We start from the raw sequence: 16735 nt of genomic DNA, 5'->3' as shown, positions 1-16735 counted from the left end.
TTGTGCAGGGTTTGCTCTTTAGGCTTTTCTCCTCCTCAAGGCAGTGGAGGTTTTCCTTCTCCTACATGGGTTACCTTCCCAGGTTGAAGAGCATCACCTGCCCCTCACTTCCCTCTACAGCACAGGCAGAAACCAGTTTCTTGACTCTTGAACCTACTATTCTCGTCCACTCAATCTGCCCAAGCCTGTCTTCTCATGCAGGGGAAGTCCCTAACTCACCATGATGTGGCTGCTATTTCATACTGACAGCTTCTGGGAGCCACAGACTGGGAACCAAAGTTGGGCAAACTACCCCAGAAGGAGCACCAGAGATACCACCCCTCTCCTAACACCCCATACGCCCTGGGAACAGATACTCAGCAACATTGTTCCTTTGCAACAAGTAGTCATGGGTGCTCATACTGCTACTAAATCTGAAGCTGATAATACAGTCATCATGACTAGTAGCCACTGACTGATTCTTCTTCCACGTGTTTGTTGAATCCCCTTCTAAAGTCATCTAAGCTAGGGGCCATCACCACATGTTGTTACCACAAATTCCATAATTTAATTACGCACTCTCTGGAATTTCCTGTCAATCTGTTTCACTGGATGGCTCCCAGTTTTTCTCCCAGAAGGAGAAAAAAAAAGTATTCTGTATCCACTTATTCAAGGCCATGCAAGATTTTCATGTCTCCTCTTAATGGCTGTTTCCCTCTTAATCTAAGAAACCCCAAGCACTGTATATTTTCTTGGTTAGATAAATTTATTTAAAAGCTTTCAGTTGATCAAAAAGGTGTCCATGATTAAACTGGATAGCATTTAATAAGAACTACACACGGCAAGCACCATCTTAAGAGGTGTTACCCCTTGTCTCTCAAATTGCAATGAATGCCTTTTCTTCTGTGATGCCTGCCAGGACGCATGCATGCACTGTCTGAAAACAAGCATAGGTTCCTTTCTTTAGAAAAATTTTTTTTTACTCATATGCAATTTTCATATGCAAATGTAATAAATTGCTTAATCAATTATTAATTCTTTAACAAGGCAACAGCTCTACTTGAAAGGAACTCATTTTGTTACTATAACGAATTTGCTCAGGGGTGTGGGATCACAATTTGATCTACCACAAGATGTTTGAGGACTAGTTTTATTATCCCTCAGTAGCAGCTCTTGGCAAAATCCCATATATTACACTATGGAAAGGTTTCAGTTTAGAACTGTGTCCGAATGTGCTTGGAATAAGGATTTAGATGGATGCAGGCATTGCATGGGGAAAGGGTTGTACTCTGTGGTAGAGCACACACTTTTCATGCAGAAGATCCTAGGTTCAATTCATCACAATTACGCCTGAAACCTGCTTTCAGGCAGACCACGGGCAGGGGAAAATTTCCAGTTAGTGGTCAGATACTAAGATCCCCAAGCTGCACAGGCCATTTTGACAGGTGGGCAGGACTGCCTACTTATCAAACAACTGACATCAGGTGAAGAAGCATCTCCCCTTGCCAGGAAACACTAAAAACCAAGAGAGGCAAGGCTTCAAAATGATGTTGAGAGCTTCCATCCTCAAACCACTTATCCTAAGGATCTTCAGAGCCCCAGGATTTCTCCGCAGAAGACACCTAATCAACGCTTCACTCTAATGCAGAGCTGTCCAAATTTTTCATGTCGGTGACACACTTTTTACACCTGAATCATTTTGTGACACAATAATTCAGATTTACTAGCAAACCGAAGGTTAAGCAAATCCCTTTCCAGCCTTGGGAGGAGCACAGGGAGTGTTTGCGCGACACCCTTACACACTGCAGCTGATGACACACTAATGTGATGCGACACACAGTTTGGAAAGTTCTGCTCTACTGAGTATTTTACAAGGACTATGTCATGTGGTTAACTTTTTAAAAAAACCTTCTTGAGATCCTGTCACTTTGCTTTGCTTTTGGGGTTTTTCTTTTGATGCTGTCTCTTATGAGCCACTGCAACAGAAAGCTAAATCTAGGTACAGCAAACTGGGAACACATCTACCCACAGCAATGAGACTGAATATATTTAAAGTCTTAGGTCAGGGATGGGGACCTGTGGCCTTCCAGATATTGCTGGACTACAACTCTCACCATCTCTGACTCCCATGCCAGCTGTGGAGGTGGAGCCCAACAACATCTGGAGGGCCACAGGTTCCCCATCCCTGTCTAAGATCTTAGAAGAACTATGTGCTGAGAGAGCGTGAAGATATCCCTCTCCTGTATCAGGTATAATTCTTACCTTTTCCATCTGTTCTTGAAGTGGAGATGAGGCTTTATAGCCAAGTTGTAGCAAGATTGCTTCAGCTGCATTTCTTTTTGCTATCTTCTTGTTTGGGCCTGTACCTGTTGTAATCTCGTTTCCTACCTTGACCTAGTAAAACAGAACAAAAAGGTGTTAATCATTATAACATTGTTCTTGGAAAGTAAGAGTAGGAATATACTTATGCACAGAAGCACTTCTGAAGTTTGTGAGTGCCTTAAGAGACAAACACGTATTTGAAGTTCTTATAGTACTTTTGTACTGAACTTGTGAATCAAGAGAAATCCGAGTTCAAATTCTTAGTCACAAAACTAACTGGTGACTTTCAGGAGTCACTTTCTCTCAACCTAGCATATTTCATAGGGTTGCTATGAAGATAAAATGAGAGGAAATATACTGTATAATTGTACAATTTGAAAGCTTATTTCTTGGGAAATGTGTTTGATCACACTTACATAATTTCATAATTTTGGATTTCAGCTGCATCGTACAGAATTTGTTTTTGTAGAAAATAAGTCTTTCCTCAAAACATTACAAATGCAATCCTGTACACTTTCTGCTTAGTTGAAGGAAATAACAGGGCTGATATAGATTATGTATTCAAAAAACAAAAAAATCTGCTATCTATCAAATCATTAAAAGCACTCTCTGTGCATTCCTTGCAACTAAATGTTTATTTCACTGCAAACGTTTTGCAGTGTTTCTGAAATATGCTGAGGCTCAGGCTTTGTCAGACCTGTGCAGGTAGGAAGTTCTAAAGAAAGTGAACTGAGATTAAGGCTGCAATTCAATAGACACTTATTTGGGGGAAAGTCCCACTGAACATAAAGGGGTTTATTCCCGAATAGACATGTACAATTATGCTACAAATGAAATGTTTTGGTTTAAAAATAAAATAAAATTAGAAAACTACAATGAAGTGAAAATTAATTGCATGATGCACGAACTGTTCTTTCTCAGACCTGTAAAGCTGGTTTAGGTATTATTGTAACCTCTATCAAGGATTAAAGGTCTGACTACAAAGAAAAAGCTTGCTGAAATTAACTTTGGGAACAGAACACCAACTAATGTCATCAGAGGTTTTCTTCTGTTTATCTAACGGTCAGCATAAGTAATTGGATCCATTTCATCACATCTAAACTTGCTCTTTGTGTGACAGATAAAAATGAACATATTATCTCTAGATACTTTATTTCCACATTCAATTAGAACAAATGAAAACATGGTTTAGGCACTTTATACAAAAGACAATTTACTTTGATAAGTTTGTGAAGGCCATAATAAATCTTGTGGGACTCTGGCTCTGTCTAATGTGATATGATTTTAGCATGAAAATTTCAAAAACAGTATCATGTGTCTTAGGTTAAAAAGTTTATTTACAACCAGTAGAAACATCTCAACTAAAAGAAACAGGCAGGATCAAACTACAGTCAAACAACTTTGTTGCTTTTCATAGGAGTTTCAAACACAAGCTTAATTCTCCCATTGAAATCAGCAAGACCTGAAAATGCAAAACTTTGATGGGAGCATATTCTAACTAATGTCCCTTCAAAGAGAAGGCATAATGTGTAATATGTCTATAAAATTGTCAGTATCCAACATCCTTTCTCTTTTTCATGACCAGATAGAAGGGTATTAGCTTTTGTGTGTGTGTGTGTGAGTGAGAGAGAGAGAGAGAGAGAGAGAGAGAGACTGCAAGTGGGACAGACAGATAACAGCTTTCCTCCTTTCCTCCTATATTCTAGATTGATTATGGCTAGGGATGCCCCTCTCCCAACTGCAGTCAGCACTGCACTGGAGAAAGATGAGAGTTGGACTTGCACCCATCCTTTGCTGCCCAGTAATGGTGGCTTATATGCATAGCTGTCAACTTACAGATTTGAAAATAAGGGACCTGCAGCCTCGAAAATAAGGGACCAGCAGCCAAAATAAGGGATTTTCAGAGCACAGGTATGTTCAACTTCTGAGCCCCTCAGAGCCAAAGGCAGAAAGCCCAGCTAGCAGCCAAACAAAGCCTCAAGTGGTGGTTCCCACAGCACAGCAACCCGGCAAAGGCGGTGCAGCAAGGAAAACCACCATCACCTCTCCGCTGGGAAGCGCTCAGCAAAGACGAGTCCCCAGGCAACGCAGCCAATTTCACTGGCACAAGGGATGCAAGCTCCACCCCCCAGTCGCTCTTAGACACCTTATTGGGTGAGCAACGCAGCCAAGCAACACAGTTGGAGCCTCCCTCCTCCCTGGTCAGCAGGGAGGGAGGGACAGGAGCTGCTTCCTTTGAAACCCGGGAAATTTAAGGGACATCATCAATAAGGGACAGCAGCGGGACACAGCGCTGGGATAAGGGACTTTCCCGCCAAATAAGGGACGGTTGACAGCTATGCTTATATGACAAGCCAAGGCAATTTTCATCACAGCCCTCCCCCGTCCCCCTGCAACAAACCATCTGACCAGTTTTAGCTATACAACAGGGCCGGGAACCTTTTTGGCTCCAGACGCTAGATCCTTAATACTGACATCACATTGTTGTGGGTTGTCCTGCCCACCTGTAAAATCGCTTGTGAGTGGGATTCCCAAGTATGGGAACTGCAGTCCAAAGAGCATCGCCAGACCTATGCTTTGTGAGCCTTCCCACACTTCTCCTTGCCATCCCTGATGTTGGAGGAGGGGAGGGGGGTGCTTGTAAATGGAGGATCAAATGGAATAGGAAGGACTGTCTTAAAGCCCTTTGCAAAAGTGCCCTTTGAAGTAGCTCTGTGCCTCTCTTTTAAGTAAGCATGTCAGTAGGAAGTGGGGCAGAGAACAAAGAAACTTGCATTATACAGTGCAGGCTCCTTTCTCCTCTTCCTGCCTAATAAAAGAAGTGCTGCTTCAAAGAGCTCTTTTGCAAGGGGCTTTAACCACACCTCATCAAATGATCTCTCTCAGTTCTACAACTCTTGAAGTTTTGAGATCGTTTAGGGTGTGTTGCCAATTTTATGACTGTTGGGGGGGTTAGCTTTACAGTATTGACTGATTCACTTTTCCCTGGACTTGAAACAATAAACTGCTTGCTGAGTCTTTTCTGTACACTGCAGATAATGTTCAGCCTCAATCATCACACTAGTCTGGTGCCGTGTTTTCCACCACTTCTCTGATGAGTTGTCTCTAGTGAGCTGTTCTTTCCCATTCTGAGTTTGATATTTTTGTAATGAAGAACTTGTAAATGCATTTGCTTATTTCCTCCTCCATACAAATCCATTATCCTTTTATGTCCAGTCTTTTCAGAGTGTAAGTCTGAACAGGGACTGTCTTTGTTTTAATGATCTGTACTGCCATTCTGGGAGTCTTTTTTGACTGAAGAGTGGGATAAACAATATTTAAGCAAATAATAACAAGAGTATGATTACTAGCCAGCCAGCACTGAATGCATCTTTTTACTTGTGACTATACTTTTATATTAATGCAACAACTGAATTCAGGAATATTTATGTATGTGTTTCTTCTAATTTGCAACATGTCACCAGCAACAGGCAACACAACAGACCAGACTTAGCAATGTTTGGAAACAGAGATTCTTGGAACATGTTTGGCTGTTTATGTTTCCAACATTGTTTTATTAAAGCTTTCCATATATGCACAATTTGTGGTTCTGCATCTTTTTCTGCTCTTTTAGATGTGGCAGCCGTTTATGCTATGACACACCCCGGGGCAACCATTTTGTGAGTGATGCCCACACCACATTCTCAGAATTCCATATGTGCCCATGGGCTCCCCAAATCTGATAACCAATGGTTTCAAACATTTGGAAACATTTGGATACTTGTACTGATGTATATTTTACATGTAGGTTTGTGTGTTAAAAATGCATCCTTTTGGCAGGGATAGCTAGTTAAACACAGAGAAAAAAATAAATGACAGCACTGTTCCTCTCATTAGCTTGCTTCTATAGCAAGAAAAGTTGAACAGAGAATGACAAAAGAAGTTTTAAATGATTATTTAAAACATTTGAAATATTATACTTGTGTTAATCTTTCTTCTTCTTCTTTTGTCAGAGTAAAATAAGTAGAGCAAAAAGCACCAATCTGAACACAATTTGAGGCACCTGCATAACAAACTCTCGGCGACGAGGCATTCCCCTTTCTGAAATAAGAAGATACTCTGGTTCCTTTTCCCTTTTGGCTTGTTGAATCTGAGCCAGACGGCTAATGGGGTTCATTCCTTGACCATATTCTGGTCCAGTCTAAAAAGAGAGAGGAAGAAATGAAACAGGCTTTGTTCTGAAGACAGTTATAAAGTATGTTCCTTTGCGAAGGTGCGTTCTCACCCATTCCACTTCCAACAGTTTACATCCGTTGAGAACTCCTGAACACATCTCCACAGGTGTCATCATATGAAAACATAGCCATGCAAGTGGCATCCACCCATCTTGCTTATGCACAATAAACTATACCTGTATAATAACTTTTTTCAAACAACCACAACATTCTCATATGCATACTGCAAGGAGGAGTTCAGAAGTTTTTGCTTTCATTTCCTGTTAATGGCAGCTTCCTTTTTCATTCAAACAGGAAACTGTGGTCAGCATTAGCTATTGTTTGTCTAAACAAGCCAGTTTTAGAAACCAAGGTTTGACGGTTTGCACAGCACAATGTTTCAGGCACTATCTGGCTCTCTCTCGCTCTAGAGTTTGAGGCCTGGGGTGCCTGAATAGATGTCTTCTCTGATCCTACCACCTTTCACTAAAAAACAAAACAGAAAAGTTGCCTAACCTCTGCCTTACATTGCACAAAGAACTGTGGAGTGCCTTTCCCAGAATATTTTTCATTTCAGCTTTCCAAACTCAATAAAACCTCCCGGATTTGCACCAAGGCATTCTTGCTCCTTGAGTTTACCTAAGACATCATATCAATTTATACAGAATATAGAAACTACTTAGGGAACCCACCCTTCTGAAGGGTTTTGTCCATTTCAGTCCTTGCAACAATACTGTGAGTTTGGTGAATTTTACTGGACCACTTATAAAGACAGGAAAGGAGAAAGGTCAGAGAGATTAGCTTTCCTAACATTACACAACAAGACAAGATCGAAAGATAGGTTGACACTCGCCCCACCACCCCCAGACAGCCTATATAAAGCATCCCCCATGATAAATTAAGTGTAAGGTAAATGCTTGCTTGATGCAGATAGCTATCAAACCTGATAGTGTGGAAGTGTGCGCTGGCAGTAACATGTGCAGGGAGATTAAGGCACAAAATAATTTATCTAATGCCATATGTGTTTGGGTCTTATGCCACAATAGTAAGGAAGAATTTATAAGCGAGGTATGAATGAAGTTTGCATACAGACTTCAGCAGTGATCTGCAAGTCAGCTAAGATAAAGTTGTTAAATGTAAGCTAGTCGGTAATTCAAAATGTAACATGTTTGGTTATAGGTCACTGCACTTTTAAACAATAAACAACTGTATAATAAAGACAACACTAAAACACACACACACACACACACACACACACACAGAGCAAAAGTGTGCAAGTTACTTAAATAAATATGAGCTACCTTATCAATATGCAAACCATAAATATCATTAGGATTTCGATAAGGAGTATATAAATGGAAAAATAAAAATCCCGCATATGAACATACGACAAACCCTACCAGATTCAACCAAAGGCCCATCTAGTCCAACATCCTGTGGCCAACAAGATGCCTATGGGAAGCACATAAGCAGCTCTCTCCCCACTTGTTATTCTCAGCAGCTAGTATTCATAGGCCTATCACCTTTGACAATTGAGGTAGTGCACAGGCATCCTGGCTAGTAGCTTTTTATAGCCTTATTTTTTGTCGTGACTGCAACACACATGTACTGGTCCATGTGAGAGTAACTGAAGCCTCCATTGCTACAACATGTCTGCCTTTGAATGCCTCCTTGGTTTAACTTTCCATCTCAAGATTGCTCTGGGCGTTTTGATCAGGTGGATGATAGTATGTTCCCATTACTAAATTACCCCTGGGGCCCAGGATTGCCACTCACAGACTGTGCCTTTTGGGATTTCTAGTTTGTTGGACTCTATTCAACATCCAGTGTGACATTATTTCCAGAACACCCTTCATTGATCATCCTAAAAAGTTCATAGATAACGATGTCCTGTTGTTTGCTTCCATTCCACCAGGTTATGCCCACTATATCTATGTTCACTTCAGCTCACCCATCTTGGCTCAGAAGCTTCTGGCATTAGCCCATAAGCATCTATAATGCAATGTCTTTCTCCTAATGTCTCTGGCACATACATTTTACCCTACAGCACTTTTGCTTCTTTGAATTGCTATAATATTCCACTGCACTTTCACTGCCCAGTTCTACCCATCTCCCATTTGAACAATAAAAAACACATGATTTTGGATGACTTATCCAGAACTGGATGATTCTCTGCTCCTATCGGCTTTCTCTCAGCTGCTCTGTCACCTTTTTTATTTTAAGTGCCAACAGTGTACTTCCATTCCTGTTCAAATGAAGCCTGTCCCTTTTTGTACATGCCCTGATCATCCCAAAATGTTCCCCAATGCCTAACATCTCCAAACACCCACTCCTGACACCACTGTCTCATTCATATCCTGAGCCTCCTCAGCTCTGCCTGTCTTGCAGGCACTGGCTAGCATTTCAGAGAAAGCCACTTTGAACGACCTGGACTTTCAACCTACTACATAGCCATCTATTTTTTTTCTCCTAGAAAAACAACATTTCCCCACATCCTTGGAGCCAACATGCCCCACAACCATTGAACTCTCCCCAGCCCTATCTACCAGCTCATCAAGGCAACGTGTAAGATCTGTAACCCTTGAACCAAGCAGGCAGGTCACCAGGTTGCCTTCATGCTTATCAGAAACACAGCTATATATGTCACCAGTGAATGAACTGTCCACTACCAAGAAGTCTCACAGGAATATCCTTGACATGAGTTAATAACCTGCTCACTTCCCAAGGAAAAGGCCTCTTCCAAAGGATAATTTCTCTCTCACTCAAAGTGACATCCTTCTTCCCTGAGACTTCAGAGCCTGGAAATGGTATGTCGCTATCACATCCCTGAATGTCATGTTCAACAACCTCTCTGACCACCTCAGTTTCTTTAGGTCAGCTTGTTCTCTGAGAGTCAGGGCCTCAAATATTGAAGTCTTATTCTTCATTGTCCAAACAATACTTGCATTAATAGAGTATATTTATCAGAAATGGGCTATCATCTGTTAATCCAAATGATAAACATTTAGCAAATTTATGGATAAGTTGTTCTAATAGCTTCAGTAAATTGCTTCCAATAGTGACAGCTGCAACAAACGTGTTTCTCTCATATCGGTCTCTACAGCCACTGTAGGAGCTTAACTCTCCAATGGTTTGGTTTCACCCATGAAGGGGCATTCTTCCATTGCCTCCCGAGACAGACGGATGCTGGCCAGCTTCAGTAAAATTAAATCAGCTTATAGCCAACCCTCCAGATTTAACTGTTTGCTGTTGCTTGGGCTGCCTTTCATCAAATTTAGCTTTGTGATTTTCTTTAGTAATTAGAGCTTGTAAGCTGGGTAACTGTGCTGAAAGAATCTGAATTCTGAAAGCACCTGCTTTGCATTGCTGCATGCAACTTAACAAGGTGCAAGGAAACATCATTCATGGTGAAATAGTTTTAACTGCTTTACTGCATAATTATTTTCCTCCTGACCCTCCCCCCCCCCGCCCAAACCACCCCAATAAAATAAAATCAGGTAGGGAAGGGATGCTTGCAAAATCTTTTGTGGAGATGAGAAGCTAAAAAGATCGTTTTTATGATGCTGAGCCGAAGTGGTAATGTTTCACAAATTATATAGGGGATGGCATATGGCTGACTTGTACAACACCTGAGTTTGATCAGATTTAATGCAGATAAGTCTAACTCTAGCCCTTTCCCCGCTTTCAGGAGGAATTTCGGATGAATACACAAATCAGGACCAGCCCCTCTAGACTGAAGCTCATGAATCCTAGAAGAAGCAATAAATCCACTGCCACCATGAATAAACACTCCATTTAAGAAACTTGAGCTCACAGGAATTTAGGAGGTTAAGAAAGAAGCTTCATTACACCACTAGAAAGCACACTAGTATCCTGTAACAGAAAAAACAGTTTTGATGGATGGGTTGGTTACCATTCAACAAGTACTTATGGACATGATAATTATAAGGCAACTATGACCTGGATCTGCAGTGAGTTCCTGAGAATCAAAGAGTTATATCACACAACTTCTAAGTAGTGATTATTTTAAAGTGTGAGCAAAGAAAACCAGCTTTCAATCCGTGGAAATTTGATTCTTTGAATTCACTGCTAAGAGCAATCTTTGGTTAACTAATGTAAAAACCCTGAACAGAAAAGTTTACACCTCCTTCAGACACAAAGTCTTAGATTCCAAGACTGTGTGAAGGAGCTAACTTTGACAAATTTCATCAATATATATCAAAGCTAATCTGACTCAAGATCACCTGGATTTCTGCCCCCCCCCCCGTCATTTAGTACACAAACACGTATTGTTCCACTGTAGTTCCATGAGCCTTTTCTCCTTTTAGGGAGGGCACATGCTTTGTGTGCTGAAGGTCTGAGGTTCAATCCTTGGTATCTTAATAAAATTATAATAAAAAAAATCAAGTTCTAGGTAACACGAAAGACCTCTCCCCGTTTCAAGGTGCTGTCAGCACACACAGGTCATCCACAGGGCAGGAAGAACGTGAGGCACGAAATGCAATTAGCTTTTATTTACAGAAAGTAACAACAAAGCAGAGTTACTCAGGCTCGACTGGTGACGTTGCTGGAACTGACCACTGCTCCCCTTCTCTTCTAGCCTCTCACTCTGGATCCTCCCCCCAAGCAGACGAAGGCTGTATCAAGGTAGTAGGCTTCTCCTCTGGGCCTGTCTGGCTCACTGCTCAGCAATGTGCAGGTCTCTCCTAGACTGAGATTGTCCTGCTGCTAAGTAGCCAAGGAAACCTCTGAGAAGATAGTGAGAACCAGGATCAAGGAGGAGGGCAGGCAGATGACACCAGCAGGTTAGCAGGCAGCCAATATAGGTCTGAAGTTCAGGAGCAAGAATCAGATCAAAGCCTTACAGGACCATGGACAGATCACTGGGTTCAAGGAATTTGTTCTTACAGAATCCTAGATCCAAACAATGACTAATATATCATTGCAGGTCCTGAATGTACTTTTGAGGCTCCACCCCCAATGGTTTAAAAGCACAGTAGTAGCCCTTGGGCCAAGATGCTAGCACTTTGGCACCTTTTCCATAGTCGTTTTGGTGCCTGCTAAAGATGTTCCTTTGTCCACAAACCTTCAAAAAACGTTATCCAAGCTGGTATCTGTCTTGGATTCGAACTGATTTTATGTATGTGCAGTTTCAAACTGATTTCGTGTTTATAATCATTTTTTTAAAACCCTTCTTATACATGCAAATAAATAAATAAATAAATAAATAAATAAATAAATAAATATCTGCTTTATATATGTTATAGTGTAAATTGCTTCGGGGTTCCTCGTGGGAAGGAATTTATAGCTGAAATTTATAAATAATAAGGCAATAGGGTGCAAGGCATTCTTGGGAGGGAAAGCAGCTGGCAGGAGAACAATTAAGCACCTCTTCCACCTGTCAATTTACTGAAAATTGAACCCTGGCCCACTACCACTCTGCAGCTGTTCACAGGTGACCTTGGTTCCAGGGTCTGGGCCTGCCACAGAGCATCTGGTCCAGCCCGCCAAATTAGCTTTTCAAGTGCTGTTTTCATAGCCAGATTGGTGCAGCGGTATCGGGCGGATGACAAGGCTGCAATGAGCATTTTGCTCTTGCTATGATCCAAGGAGTATTGCTCAGCTTTGTCTATAAACTTTATGAGCCCATAACAATCTAACTGGATGCAGCTGGACTACTTTGTCTCAGCACTGGAACATCTTTTAAAAAACACGATAAAGGCAAAAATAGCACAAACAAAGCTACTCATCAAATGGGTATCATAAAGGCAGCAAAAACAAATGATGGATAGATTTTATATGAGGACTGCTGTCTGGTGGCACAAACATACTTGGGAAGGAACAGAGCTAGAAGCATCAGTGTGTTATAGCAAGCACACCTATTAACAACAGCTACCTAACTTTTGAAATACAAAGCTCTGTTCTGTCCTTTATCTTTATTTAAAGTGACTAAAAATGGGAAAGGCAAATGATTAGCTTACTAAAAGGTCACTTTATTTATTTTCAATAATTAGGTTTGTCTTAAATGAAAAGCAAATGTTTAAAACCCAGTAATGACGTCTGGGTTTATAGAATAAAATATCATATTGTATCATATAGTATTATGTTTTTGGCATTAGTACTATTTGCAATTTAAGGCAAAATATTCTAGTATAGAAATAGCTGCTTCCTGGGCCCAACTGTAAGATACATTGGCAGCCTTTCAAAGGGCTGTTTGTAATGGAGAAGGGGCAGAATGGAATGGGGTGCTTAACCTTCGCTTGTCACATGCTTCCCCCCAGACGTTTTCCTCCCCTGTACTACTGTTCTCTACCCATGGAGTTCCAGAACTGTATGTGCGAGCAGAAGTCAGATCCAGAATGAGATGCATATGCAAACCATATGCAATGTTCTGTGGAAGTGACTAAAAGTAATCCTCAATTTTAAAAAAGCCACAGGTGTATCTTCCTGAGCAAAATAAAAATTGCACTACATACGTTGCAAACCATAAAAGGCAAATGAAAGCATTAAGTTTGGCAACTTCTATTATTCGAATGCATCATTACCTTTAACATTGTTCTGGGGCGTTTTTTAAAATGAAGCTTTGGCTTTTCGATCACAGGAAGAGGGGGAAGTTTCCGTAGTTCTTGCAGGACTGCTATTGCGGCTCGCTTCTTTGACAGTTTCTTGCTGTTTCCTTCACCTTCTGCAGAGAATTCTCCCACTGACACTTGGGTAACAAAACTCTTCATATGTGGTGGTCCACTTTCCTTTATTACCTATCAGCCAAGACAGGACATGCAAATGAAATGATTATAGGATTCATTTCTATTACATAAATTTGTCCTTATTATAATTATTTGTATGGAAATACGGTGAGCAGGAATAGGAAGATTAACAACCAGGTGTGTTAAAGAAGGCTTGATAATGTATATTATGTCAGAGAGTAAAATTTTACCCCCTGTAGATTTTCATTCCAACCAAACAACGCCTTTCTTAGATTATAACTTTTTATATGAATCCAATCTGCATAAAAACCTGATTGCAATAAGCTCATTCGGCAGTAAATCCCACTGACTTCTACTGAGAAGCCAGTGCAACATAGAGATGAAGAGATTTAACTGTGAATCAGGAAGTTCCAGGTTCAAACTTTGCCTCTTTCAATGAATTCTCTAGGTGGCGTTAGGCCTCAGTTCTCTGTCTGCAATATGGTGGGGATGGTGAGGATAAAATTGCTGACATAATGTACAGGGCTGTCGTGTGGATTGCAACTAGATAGTGCATGTGAAGTGCTTTGAATACATGGACATTATACGCAAATGTTGTCAAAAAAATTATCACCTACTACTTATACCATCCCCTCAGACTGTTTGCTTGCTTTGGAAAGGCAACGTACAGCTAAGAGAGTGTGAAACAGAGATAACATAAAAACAAAGTTCTAAGAGTCAGTGTGTTCAATGGAATAAAATGAGTTGGGACATGTGAGTTGTTATTATTTATTGTATTTATCTATTGCTTACTACACAAACTGCCTCAAAGCGACTTATAATTGTAAAACAATTTGTTCAAAGATATGTTGTAAGGGGAGCTATGAGGACCACAGAGTGGATTCAGAGATTGCCTTTTGATGGTGAACCAATGCGTGTCTAGCACCCATGCTTGGCCATTTTTAAAGACTCTGAAATGGTAATAAAAGACCAGCGAAGAATAAAAATACTCAGTGGGCTTTCCACTGATTCTCCCCTATAAATGCCTCTCCGCTCATATTAGCAAACATGAGCTTTCCAAGGTAATGTGTAGTAGTACTACCCTGAGTATTATCTACATATTGTGGTAATGTTGAGATTTTTGCCTTGCTTTTGCAAAACCGTTCAAAGTACAAATCCTGTTGCATGACACCATTTGCATATGTGGAACAAGTATGTGCATGGCACAGGAAGCCACTATTGCTGCTGAAGAGATATCACTTATTGCAGTACAAAATGTGACTTGCCTCTTCAACAAAAGCTGCACTGGAGAACTCGAGTAACCTCTGGCTGTGCATGGCTGTCTGCCCCCGCTCCTTATAATGGCCACAAGCCAAACAAAAGGGAAGTACTTTGACTATATATTTCCAGTAATGGATGCGTACTCATATCACTGACAACAGCTAACTCCATCTACAGGAAATTTAAAAAATAAATAAACTATATTAAAAATTAAACTAGATTTTGATTAGTTGCTTTGTACAGAAAAGGGAAGGTGGTGGCCACTGTTCACAGCAAAGATGAATTGCAATGTTGGTCTCAGAATTTTCAGTCTAGAGGGAAACATCCCTTGTGGTGCCTAACAGAAAAACGGTAGGAGAAGCTAAGTATGCTCACTTTACTGGCTTTTAGGCCCTACTCCAGACTCCATTGTAAAGAGAATGAGTTGTTCCACTGGATATGTAGCACACCGTGTTAGGCCCCTATATAAATGACAAAATATCACAATTGGTAAGGGAATGCCGCAGTAAGAATGCCACAGCATAAGTGAATATATACACAGTACAGTCATTGGAAAGATTAAATTTAGTTGTAAAATAAAGCTTCTGCTGTAACTTGAAATGTGAGGAATCTGTCAACATTACCAGCGTTTCACAATGATAAATGGAACTTTGAATGTAGCTGTCAGCCAGAAACTGCTACTAAGGCTTTACTAAGGCTTTACGTAAGCATTCCAGCACCGTTGACTATGTGCATCACCTGCTGTGTTCTTGCCATGGGGAACTACTGGACAATGCTTGTTACATAACTAGTGACAAGTAACACACTCCCCCATTCCCACCCTGCACCACCTTCCCCATCTGGCCAAGTGCTATTCTAAATAGGTTTCTAATATATATATATATATATATATAGAGAGAGAGAGAGAGATTGTTTTTGGATATGACAAAAGGATATGTAAACATGTCACATGAATGCTTGCTTCTCCCTTAAAAAAAACATTGTACAAGATGCTCCGTTTCTTCACACCACTCAGCTGTCATTTCCCCAATGCTTCCTTATTTTAAAATTTTATTTTCCTTGACAAATGTGAGGTCTCACTCTGGCACTAGAGCACATATGTCCCATGTGTTTTGTTTTGCACCGAAAAGGAATGGCCCTCCACAGTGCCCGCTCTGGTGGTAAATGCTACTTCTCCTTCAGGGGCTCCACCACGATGCTCATACAGTTACCAAGCCAATGAGTAGGGTGAGCGTTGAGGTCATGACTCAAGACCTATACAAACCTGCAAAATGAGTGCATGTGGCGCATTCCAAAGCAGCAGCTGCGGGGCGCACACAGTGTGCTTCTTGGTATCTCTTGCGCATGGTACCTTCCTCTTCAACTTGAGCATTATGTTACTGAAGAACCTGTGAAGTATGCTCCTGGTTCCCCCCCCCCCATTGTGTGTCTCTGTGTGGCACATGGATGATGACTAACTGGAGAGCTGGAAACAGCAAGAATGGCAACCAGTATGTGGCCACCAGCTCTGACAACTTTAAAAAAGAGAATAGGGAAGTTATTGGAGGATAGATCTACCAAGGGTTATTAGTCAGGCTGGCTATAATCTGCCTCCATAAACGGAGGCAGCCCCCCCCCCTTCAGGAGGAAGGGTGGAGTAATAAATTGAATCAATTTTCTTCTTCTTTGTGGTGAATACCAGTTGCTGGAGAGTAGCAAGAGAGGAGGACTATTGCCTTCAGGCCCTGCAAGTGCTTGGCCACTGTGAGAAACAGGATGCTGGACTAGTTGAACCTTTAGTCTGATCCAGCAGGGCTCCTTTTATGTTCTTAGAAGAACAGCATCAATAGGCAGCTGGAGAATATGACTAGGGTAAAACTTTGATCTTTAAGTGTTTTATTCCAATACCACATCTCTCATTAAAGTGTTTTACAATGTTTCTAAAAGATGTTAGATAACAAACCCTAACTCCACTTCATCAAGCACAGTGAATGGGATTAGGCAACACTGTAATCCCTCTGGGCTAAATATTTAGGGCAAGATTTTGCCCTCAGGCAGTGCTGCTGACATCAGAGGGCAGAACTTGGCTCCTAGTTACATTGCACACCCCACCCATTCTCCAGATATTGTGCAAGTCTTAAAAAGTTGTTTACACGAAGCACAAAATATCTTTAACTGTTTGCTGGCTTACATAAGAGCAATGATATAATGTTGTCTGTGGTTTTTGTAACCCAAAGAAAACGAGGGCTGCTTTGCAGATATCATGTGAACAAAGACATCTGAAAGCTTTAATGC

General features: G+C 41.0%; 1 protein-coding gene across 4 annotated transcripts in view; it reads right to left on the bottom strand.

Annotated features, from left to right (window-relative positions):
- STAU2 (staufen double-stranded RNA binding protein 2) overlaps nucleotides 1-16735 on the bottom strand; it is a 140895-nt gene that overhangs the window by 89172 nt on the left and 34988 nt on the right. For all 4 annotated transcript variants that reach the window (XM_083517264.1, XM_083517266.1, XM_083517265.1 and 1 more), the window contains exons 8-10: nucleotides 13040-13252; nucleotides 6344-6481; nucleotides 2242-2373 (exon numbers count right to left, since the gene is read on the bottom strand). In XM_083517264.1, the coding sequence (XP_083373390.1) occupies nucleotides 2242-2373; nucleotides 6344-6481; nucleotides 13040-13252 (483 nt within the window). The remainder of the gene's footprint in view (nucleotides 1-2241; nucleotides 2374-6343; nucleotides 6482-13039; nucleotides 13253-16735) is intronic.

Source organism: Podarcis liolepis, assembly GCF_965112155.1.
Source record: "Podarcis liolepis genome assembly, chromosome: 8".
Lineage (NCBI taxonomy): Eukaryota > Metazoa > Chordata > Lepidosauria > Squamata > Lacertidae > Podarcis > Podarcis liolepis.
The sequence above is the reverse complement of the archived record's forward strand: the minus strand, read 5'-3'. Positions and strand labels throughout refer to the sequence as shown.